This window comes from Photinus pyralis, unplaced genomic scaffold (genome assembly GCF_008802855.1).
Source record: "Photinus pyralis isolate 1611_PpyrPB1 unplaced genomic scaffold, Ppyr1.3 Ppyr1.4_LG1, whole genome shotgun sequence".
NCBI lineage: Eukaryota > Metazoa > Arthropoda > Insecta > Coleoptera > Lampyridae > Photinus > Photinus pyralis.
The window spans coordinates 54,122,689-54,133,786 of record NW_022170249.1 but is presented as its reverse complement, the minus strand read 5'-3'; the positions used below and the strand labels follow the sequence as shown (position 1 = coordinate 54,133,786).

Here is an 11,098-nt window from a genome sequence, read left to right as displayed (position 1 = left end):
ACTGCTGAAAAATTATGGATAGTTCTCCAACCGCAATATATGGCATTACCTACAGTGGAGCAATGGAAAGAGATTTCTGCCAGATATTATGAACTATGGAATATGCCAAATTGCTTGGGATCTTTAGACGGCAAACACATTAGAATAAAGTGCCCTAAAAAATCAGGTTCATCATATTATAATTACAAAGGCTACTTTTCAATAGTTTTAATGGCAAGTGCGGACGCAGATGGCATATTCACTTTTGTGAGTGTTGGTGACTACGGTAGAAATAGCGATGGTCGTGTAATTAAATCTTCCGGTTTTTTTCGCGCTCTGACAGAAAATAAATTGAACATTCCACCTCCTACTGCCTTACCGAATGATGAGAATAATTCAACGTTTCCTATGTTCTTTATAGGAGATGAAGCATTTCCGCTTCATAAAAATATTATGCGACCTTACCCCAGAAGAACCCTAACCAACTCCAAAAGAATATGTAACTACAGACTTTCGAGGGCTAGGAAAAGTGTTGAATGTGCATTTGGTATGCTGGTTTCAAAATTTAGAATTTTTGAAACACAAATTGACTGTAAACCAGATAAAGTTACTCATATTGTCAAAGCTGCTTGTATTTTGCATAACTATGTTCGCAAGAACGATGGCAGGTTTTTGCATGTCAACAACGAACAAGATGTTGATGCTGCTTACAATGCGTTGCCGAGTTTACAACAAGAGCTTCACGGACGGCAACCAACAACGGCAAGCAGTTTGCGAGATAGGCTATGCGTATACTTTGTGAAACCTGAAAATGCACTACCGTGGCAAAACAATGTTTGTATATAAATACTAATTAAATATGTATGTGTTGATTATAAATAAATGTTTTTAAACTCCGTCGTATCGATTTTAGAACTCCGAACGCACGCCCATGTTTCGCCGACTTGATTCCAAGCTTTATCTTGCTCACTTCTGTTGCTATATGCTTTTAATGTGTGGTCATAAAGACACTGATAGGTTTCCACAGTTTGAACAAACGATATATTGAATTTTTCATCGTCTGGTAAGCGTTTTGTGCACGACATCATGAAAAAATATACAAATAATACCTAACCTCAATCACCAAATGGCTATAAACAACGTGTGGGCAGCAAGGAAACACGCAGCCGCGTAGCATTTTATACAACCTGTCGTATACTCACGTCGTACGCCGCACGTTGCCACGTAGCATTTTTGCGCCGCTACTCCGGTGTGAAACCGTTCATAATATGTATAGGTTTTTAAATAAGTAGCATGCTTCTTGCTTCCAAGCAGCAAGTCGCACGTCGCATGCTACTTTGGTGTGAAAGCCCACTACGTTCATTTCAAAATGTACACTGATAAAACAGATTTGGAAATTTACAATAAAATTACTGCTTTTCGGTGACCAAGAAAATTGATGTAAAATCGCAAGCATTCAGTAAACGAGTACATTTACAATTTATATGTAACTACGGATTTACAATTTCTTTGTAAAAAAGCCATTATTTTGTAACAAAATTTCACAATATATTTGTGATTTTAAAATTTAAAATACATATGTTACATTGAAAATTTACTTTTTTTTGTAAAATTTCATGTTATTCTATTATAGTATATTTACCAAGTTTTGGCATTTTACATAGCGATGCACGTTTTTTACATTGTAACTGTACCATTACATTTTTGTAAATTTCTACGGGGTAAGTAAAAGTAAAACCACTATCTAACATAATAGAAACTTGTATTATATGTTGCAACGTAACGCATAATTCAAAAATACAAAAAATCCAATAAACAAAACTACTATTCAGTACACAGTTCGAAAAAATAATACTATTTCAGTAAATAGTGAAGATTATATATATTATTAAATAAAGATATGTCATTCTAAATGTCTCTTAATTTATTTAGAAGCGCAAAAACTTTGCGCTTAGACGAGTTACTTTTTTTTGATTTAGTACCATCGTCAGGGTGGATTTTTAAAAAGTATCGTTGAATCGTTTCCATGACGCAGGAAATTTCCTTTGGATACTGTAAATTTAGTAGAAAATACAGCCCAACTAGACTTTGCACTGCCTCCTCAATCGATTCAACTTCAATTGCCTGCTCCTTTTCCAAAACAATGAACAGCTTTCTTTGAACTCCCGAATCTGTATTTAAAAATTATTGTGTTAGAAGCTTTAAATAGTACATATGACTAATTTATTTGAGGTCCTTTAAACGTTGTATATTATACAAGATATTCAAAACTGATTTAGCGCAGTTCGATTTTTAAAACTTTTATTTATAAATGCAGCAGAAATGAGTATTGCTACCTTGTATAAATTGGAAACATACAAGTAAATAAAGAATGATATGTGGCATTTTTCAGAAAAAAAAACATAAAAGATTGTATCTTTTTAAACACAAACATTGTCAGTAGATACTGTACACCCTACCACGTGTCATTCTATATTTTGGACATCCATAATACCAAATTAAGAATTTTGAAAACTCTTACCTACATCCACAATACACGGCGAAAGAAATGATATATCATGATCCAGATCTGGGTCTTTCTATAACAAAAATAATTCATGGTACCTTTTATGTTCATACTCGAATACTACACCTACCTCAACTTTTAGGTAAATTTTTTCAAGATCTTCCTTATATAAGTTGCACAAAATTTCCAACGTATCTAATACTTTGTTGTTATTTTTGGGAATTTTGAAATTTCTTTGAGAAGCATATTTTGAAATATTTTCAAACTTTTCTGCCATAACATCAGATAACGTCTTTAGGTTTGCCTTGGTTAAATTATGAAAATGCCAATAAATTGCTGGAATTTGGAACAAAATAGGCCATTCTTCTTTTATTTTATGCACGGTGGGAGGATCTTCACTGTTGATAAAGTTTCTTTGGTCTGTATAAGTTCTGTTCATTAATTCATAAAATTCGTCATTATATTGCTGTTTTTTTCCTAATTCTAACAATTTAGATTTATAGTCCTCATCGTGTTGATCGTCATTTATTACATCTGGAGGGTTCCAGTTGGAACAACCCGCAGTGGAATTTTTAATTTTCTTAGATTTTGAAGATATTTGGTTAGAAGACAATCGCTTGTGTGGCCTATTTAAGTAATGGATTCTTTCATGGAGTTTTGTAAAAATGCTGCTACATCCATCTCCTAATGTTACCCCATCGTCATCGACATCTTTAAATACATTTGGGTATTTTGTTATTATTTTATTGGCCACAATTCTAATGGATTTGCTTGATGGTAGAGACTTTATAGCCATCATTTCGTTTGCAACCATATGCACAATCTCTGTTATTATTCGTTTATCACGCACTCCCTTCTCGCATACATTAATTACATTAACAGATAACTTATTCCATGGAATTTCGAAGCTAGTCCACATATATTCCATATTGTTGTCTACATGAAGTATACGTGCATTTACAATGTTGATGTTTTCTTTTTCGTCATAATTGCCATCTGCACCTGCAGTAACGGAATCTATCAGAGAAACCGTACTGGCCAGAGACACAGTACTGGCTAGTGATGTAGCTCCAGAAATGCAATCCGTATCGGTCCACTCTTCACCCGTTTGCAATAGAATTAGAATTTGTTCTTTTACCAACATAAGGATGTCATCTTCGTCCACTATGGTTCCGTCACTCTCCAATACTAGCTTCACTCCATCTATTTCAAGTTTTTGGGAAGCTGAAACAATTATGCCATTACAAACAACGCGGGACAGTAACGACCATACTAACCTTTTAACACCAGTTCAACATAAACGTTTTCCTCTGGAACACAAACCAAAACTTTTCGAGTACGTGTCCTATTCCATACTTTGAATAGATGCATCTAAACAGTATGTTAAATATTATTAGAAACTGCTGTACGTATGTGAAATATTGATTAACATTTTTAGGTAAAGTAATATCTTTTAATTGAATAGGTGCATTATTTTTAACAGTGAAGAATGATTTTTTGATAAGTAACAGTACCTACTAATTAATTGATTGCAAATATGTAATATAGTAAGTCACAAAGTTAGGAGAAACAATAAAGGCGAAACTTTCCGCTGCATATAACGGAACTGATTTTGCCTCTTCTTTCATTTTTTTTTTCATTTCGTCAGTATGATATACCGCAATTATTTACGCTTTCAAAAATTAATAGCAAAAAGTAATGCAAAATTTTAGAAATCTGGAATTTAATAAGTCACAAAGTTAGGAGAAACAATAAAGGCGAAACTTTCCGCTGCATATAACGGAACTGATTTTGCCTCTTCTTTCATTTTTTTTTTCATTTCGTCAGTATGATATACCGCAATTATTTACGCTTTCAAAAATTAATAGCAAAAAGTAATGCAAAATTTTAGAAATCTGGAATTTAATACATCAACACCATACTCTTATCTTTCCAATATAAAAACCCTCAACTCAATATCTCGCTGAAAAGTGACAAAAATGTGAAATAAAATGAGATAAATTAAATCAGTGCCGTTACACAGCGGAAAGCCTCGCCTTAATGCAAAAAAATTGATTGCAGTATGTATAACGTAAAAAAATTGATACTTTTGGTTAAAATCGAAAAATTAACATTTAAAATACTTTAAACTTCTTTGTAAAATGTAATCTTTATACTACATACGGAGTTGACTTAAAACTATAAAGAATAGTTTTTGTCGTACTTAAATACTGTAAAAGTGGTTCATGACATAATAAACTGTTAAATTTAACGAAAATGTTAATTTCGGTTTCATCGGCAAATTGGTAAAACAAATCATTGTAATAATTACAAAATATTTTTGTCTTTTGACCTACAAAATAAATATCGTCATATTCTTTGGTTATTAAAATGAACTGGATTTTACACAATAGAAAGTATCCAAATGCGTCTATATCATAGCAAACTACTTGACCGGTTTTGTAAATGGTACCTCTAAAAGTAACATAGTTTGATATGAGAATGTCAATATTTCCAATGTTAGTTGTAATTAGATTCTTCATTTCATACGATACTTCACACTCGCCTAGTATATGAGCATCATCTGACAATACACTGTCATTAAATAACAAATTTTGGGTTGCATTCAGTGCTTGAAACAACTGATGCTTATTTGATAGTGAAAATAATATGTTCTTATAATTCTTACTATGTCGTATGGCATTTTTAAAGTACTGGTGTTTTGCCTCAAATCTTAAGGTCCATAAGTGCCTTAGTGGTCCAAATTGTCGTGTTAAATAAGGATAGTGAGACATAAAGTGATGTTTTGGTTTTAATGAAACGTTGGGAAACAAAGTTTGGCGATCTTCCAAATACTCAGTAATTAAAGTTTTTAACAGAGCTACTTGATTAAGAGAAATTTTAAAACTTAACAGCAGCAAACAAATTCTTCGTAAACATAATATTAATTTCCATATTGCAGAGACATGGAGGTTATCATCGTCATGAAATACAAAAGGGAATAACAACAAAAGCATCATATTTTGTGATGCATTACCAGGAAGTTTGTCACCTTTGCTCAATAAAGGAAAAGTGTATTTTTTCTCAAACAGAAAATGCAGTTTGCTCACTTTAATGTTAAGTTCATCGTAAGAAAACAATTTGTTAGAAACACATTGGTTAATTGCCAACATCAAATCCCTTTGTACTACACCTTCAAACATGTCATGAGCAATGCAAGGCGGTAGTCCAGGATTACACACGTGATAATAATTTAAGTCGTTTAACACAGAATTGTGTTTAATTCCTTTAGAAGGCTCTGCTTCAAAATTTGCCATGTTAACATCGAATTCGTACAATGACTTTGTTCGGTAAACTATAGGTTTATTAGAATGAGCATAGCTAAAATCGCAGTATCGACAGAAATAACCCGATGTGCTAAAATTTTCGACAAACCCACCAACTTGATGACTGCCTAAGTTGTCTCCGATCACTGATAATAAGGAACCTTTTATATTAATTCGTTTATTGTCAACTTCTACTTCGACGCCTGTAACTTCTATAAACTTCAAATCTTCCAATAATACAGTTAGCACTTTATGAAAACCTAACATTTTAATAGTTTTTTCGTACACCAGTCCAATTAATTGAATATGACCCACTTTTGACCAATGCCTACTGGGTATATTATTAACTGTAAAGTATATTCCAACTACTTTATGCTTTTTTCTGGATGAACCTAAAGGGTTACAAATTTCGAAAGCGTCTTGGTAAAGAATTAATTGCAAGGCATGGGGATTATTCTCGTAAAATAAGTTATTCTTAAAAGAAATACCATCACATATATTTGAGAAATCCTCAACATTGCTTTCTGGTGAAAAATATGCTTTACAAAAATTTTTTGTTTTAAACAACATTTCTATCGTTTTTATAATCGGGACGTAATAAAACTTAGAACCACCTTCTAAATTAATACACTTTGGCGAAATGTAATTAAAATAGTTTTGATAGTATTTATTTCTTATGAATTTAGATCTTAGTTCACCATGTACGGCGTTATGAACTTTGTCAAACAAATTGTTTTCTAGAATGGCTTTATCGATTACAACATTGTTAGTTTTTAACTTTTCAATTATGTAATCATTATTTAATTTATTGAGGTCAGTTATACCATCGATAACTATTTGCATTGATTTATTTGTCATAAAGTATTTTGATTCCATTGTCAGATATAATGAACTGATTAACTTGAGGCTTAGCTCTTCATAATTATTGTTAGGTTGACCTTCACCTACTACGACAGGATTATAATCTTCATCTGAATCCAAATTGTTAATTACTTCGACGTCCCCGACGTCATTTATATCACAAAGCGTGTCTTTGTTTCTTACAAAAGAACCTTTCAAACTTTTAAAATGAATTCTACGCATATGTTGTGACAAATTATTCACCTTTGTAAACACTGTCTCAGTTTTACAGGAATCAAACAAAGGGCATTTCAAAGGAATGCTATTTTTAATGTGACTATATGCATGCTTACACAATTCATTTGTATTAGTGGTTTTAAATACACACACAGTGCATGAAACAGAAGCAAGCATCATCGTCGAATTATAATTAAATTTATGATTTTGGAGGATATGTTTTTGAAAGTGTCTGTAATTTGAGAAGTTTAAATTGCAGTTGTTTTTCAAGCATTTGAATGTTGCACCATGTGTGTTTCGATGATAGCTTAAGTGAACATTATATTTGCTCAATGTTTTTAAATTGAAACCACAAATGGTGCACTTAAATATCATTGTAACTTATACCTAGCTTATAACTACAATGGGTTAAATATAGGTATACTTTCCTTTTTATGTTTACACACCAACTCCAACACGAGCACCAGCACCACTAACGCACAGATAGAAGTAAAACGGTAATGGCGAACGCGCACAAGCACAAATTACTTACTCAATGCATAAAAATCCCGTGTCGACTATAAATTATTCTATTGGTTAAAATTTACATGATATTTGTAAAATTACTATTTCATTGAAATTTTCCCACTTTCTCTTTGAAAATTACAACCTATTTGAGTATACTATGTGTTTTTTTGAAATTTTACAATCCATCTTTGTAAATGTTTTACAGAATTGAAAAATAACAAATTAAATTTACAACCATTTTGCTATTCCTACAATCCGAATCAGAAAAATGCAAGAAATGTGTAAATTTCCCAGTATTATTGTCGTTATAAAATTTACAATCAATATTAAGGTAAATTACGTTAATTTCATTGTAATCTCTAAGTAAATTTACAGCAATGTTTTTTGCATTGGTAAGTTATTATTCAGCCATGTTTGAAACTAAAAAGGAAAATCATCCGGGTCAGTATTACATTCCAGCTTTGAGGCCTTTGTAAAGAAGGTATAATGAAACTAGAGGAATTGAAGCGATAGAGTCAAATAAGAATAAACTTGTAACAAATATAGCAAACGAGCTCCTGGATCACTGAACATCTTTTCCTTGGGTGATGATAAACGAAATACTGAAAACAGAATTGGAAAATTCGAAACCGTTCGGGAGTTATCTTGTCCACATACGGACGGACGGACGGACAAAAAGTCCAAAATTCTGAACTTGCTAGGAGCTTCTTAATAATATAATTAATCTTTTCAAAGAAAATACTTGTTAAAAGTCCTAAAAACGCATGGTTATTGGTACTGAGCTGCCTTTAGAGTCGGTGGAAGCTATGCTAAAATAAAATCCTTATTTAAATTTTGCTGTACTACATATTGCTGGTAGAGAACGTCAAGGTCCTTAATCTGTCATTTGTTATATTTCTTCCTTGTCTACAGTAGGTATATCTAGACAAAATAATATTTCCTATTTGTTGAAAAGCCCAGATGTGGTATCGCATTCAGAAATGGCGTGCATGGCAAAAATAACATTTTTAGAGGTCCTAATTTATGTTGACATTTTTAAATATCCATGACTTTATTTGGTTTTCAATTTCCTGGCCGCAACATAGGTATATAAATTTTGTTTGGCATAGTGACTTAATGAACTAAATATTTTTGAAAAATTTGTCTTTATTTCAATCAGAAATTAAAACATTAGTCTTTTTAAAAATAACCAAAATTAATATCATAACTCCGCCACTGGTACAGGAAAATATACAGGGTCATTCTTGACGAGCGTCAGTTAGAAAGATATGGAAAACCTTTGAAAATGAAGATAAACTAATAAGTTCTTTAAGGGTTTTGGCACATGATGAATTGAACTAAAATATTTTTAAGATGGCGCCACTTCCGGAAATACCGGAAGTAGCCATCAACTTTGATATTTTAAATAGGGACCCTCTATTTTTTCTACATTTTCGGATTCTACGTCGAATTTGGAGTACAACGATACCCCATAGTTGACCCTTTGCTCCAAGCGCTTCGACGATAATCAAGTTTTTATGTAAAGAATTGAATTTGCAGGGGTAACTTTAAAAATTTATTATTCGAAAACGGTGAGAGATATTGCAACACCGTTTGCACTGATTTTTTAAAGAAAGATCGAATTTTCTTATGGTATGCGTAACAGTCCAAGAAAGTGAGACTACGTCACTTTTTCAAAGCTCTCAACTTTTAAACTTTTAAATACCCACTCCACAAATACTCCATTTTTTCAAATGACACCCCCCATTTTGTTCTTCACCCTTGTTTTCCTTTTTCCCAGACCTTTAATTTGATACAAAATGTCAAAAGCTCCTTCAAACGGTTTCCGAGATATTCTATGTTTTAGTTACTTCTTGTGGCAAATTGATAAAAAAATTAAGTCGCTTGTTGTTATTCTTTTGTTTTTATTATGATAATGTTTAAACGTCAAAAAATAACTGTACTGGCGTATTTTACAGTTATTTTTTGTTCTTCAGAGTCTACCACAGGCTTCCTTTTTTGTATTTTTGTTTGAAACGTACCTATTCCCGAAATTTTGTATTAATTTGCGAATTATAGCCTCTGTGGGTTGCGCCTTGTCAGGGTATCTTTCGGAAAAAAGACGGCAAGTCCTGGCCGCTATTCGATTATATTCACCGTGTATTAATATTAAATTCAAAAAATCTTCATTAGTGTAACCCAAACGAGCCATTATTGACGAGAAGTATAAGTTCAAGCAGCAAAAATTTGACGTTTAAACATTATCATAATAAAAACAAAAGAATAACAACAAGCGACTTAATTTTTTTATCAATTTGCCACAAGAAGTAACTAAAACATGGAATATCTCGGAAACCGTTTGAAGGAGCTTTTGACATTTTGTATCAAATTAAAGGTCTGGGAAAAAGGAAAACAAGGGTGAAGGACAAAATGGGTGGTGTCATTTGAAAAAATGGAGTTATGGGTATTTAAAAGTTTAAAAGTTGAGAGCTTTGAAAAAGTGACGTAGTCTCAATTTCTTAGACTGTTACGTATACCATAAGAAAATTCGATCTTTCTTTAATAAATCAGTGCAAACGGTGTTGCAATATCTCTCACCGTTTTCGAATAATAAATTTTTAAAGTTACCCCTGCAAATTCAATATTTTACATAAAAAGTTGAATATCGGCGAAGCCCTTGGAGCAAAGGGTCAACTATGGGGTATCGTTGTACTCCAAATTCGACGTAGAATCCGAAAATGTAGAAAAAATAGGGGGTCCCTATTTAAAATAACAAAGTTGATGGCTACTTCCGGTATTTCCGGAAGTGGCGCCATCTTGAAAATATTTTAGTTCAATTCATCATGTGCCAAAACCCTTAAAGAACTTATCAGTTTATCTTCATTTTCAAAGGTTTTCCATATCTTTCTAACTGACGCTCGTCAAGAATGACCCTGTATAGGTATAGGTTTTATAGGAAAATATATATATATGCTTAAATTTTTCTATCTTCATATTTTTCCCTAAATAGCTTTGATTTCAAGATACGTATTCCCAAAAAACAACAATAGGCATTTTCAACCCGTTGAGGGTTTTTTTAAGGGTTAGGTGGGGGTAGGGTTTGGTGGTATCTTATGGAACTCAAAACATGCGTTTACCCTGATCGAGTTTCAAAGGTGATCTTTCGTACCCGCTTACGCTTTCCAATAAATCAATTCATGACGAGAATTTTATTGCAGTTCTACAGCAGAGCCTCGGAGGGAATCAAACTACTAACTCGATATCTAGTAATAACCCAGGCGTTAGTGGTGCGGGAACCACAAATTGTTCTTTTACAATAAATGTTAATGTTCCAAATAAATAATTATGGTCAAATTTATGTTGGAGTTTTTAATGAATTGTTTGAAGATGTCAAATTTGGTGTAAGTATAAATAACAGTCCGGTAAGTGTTGCTTAGCGACACTCACGGACGTAAATTGATAGTAATCGACCATCTACGGGTCAGTATGAAATAAAAAAAATAAATCGAGTAAGTACCTACATATGTGATATGTGTAAATAAATTCCTTATTCAATTGTCTATTCATGTTACATTGAAATGAAATGACTGAACTGAACGGAGTAGGTACTATACGCGTGTAGGGTAGGGATAGCACGTTATACTTTATCATTTTTAAGCTCCACCTTTACTGGCAGTTTCGAATACTTCGTCTCCTACCGCTGCGTCCCTTAGAAAGTACTGGAGCAGCTCCCGATTACTCTTAA

At 32.7% G+C, this 11,098-nt stretch overlaps 1 protein-coding gene across 1 annotated transcript; it reads right to left on the bottom strand.

Annotated features, from left to right (window-relative positions):
* Nucleotides 1-1,684: 1,684 nt before the first annotated feature.
* Nucleotides 1,685-4,201, bottom strand: LOC116159178. The gene is made up of 4 exons (XM_031472118.1): nt 3,763-4,201; nt 2,616-3,709; nt 2,501-2,558; nt 1,685-2,150 (listed from the first exon to the last, which is right to left on the bottom strand). Exons 1-4 carry the CDS (start codon nt 3,854-3,856, stop codon nt 1,888-1,890), a joined length of 1,509 nt encoding a protein of 502 aa, XP_031327978.1. The 5' UTR covers nt 3,857-4,201; the 3' UTR covers nt 1,685-1,887.
* Nucleotides 4,202-11,098: the final 6,897 nt, after the last annotated feature.

What these genes read in the sequence shown, in the direction of transcription:
- LOC116159178 (XM_031472118.1), bottom strand. Translation starts at nt 3,856, where the DNA reads ATGCATCTATTCAAAGTATGGAATAGGACACGTACTCGAAAAGTTTTG. An exon ending in AAATTTACCTAAAAGTTGAG is followed by an intron (nt 2,559 to 2,615) that starts GTAGGTGTAGTA and finishes TTTTTGTTATAG; the next exon opens with AAAGACCCAGATCTGGATCA. An exon ending in GCCGTGTATTGTGGATGTAG is followed by an intron (nt 2,151 to 2,500) that starts GTAAGAGTTTTC and finishes TTTTAAATACAG; the next exon opens with ATTCGGGAGTTCAAAGAAAG.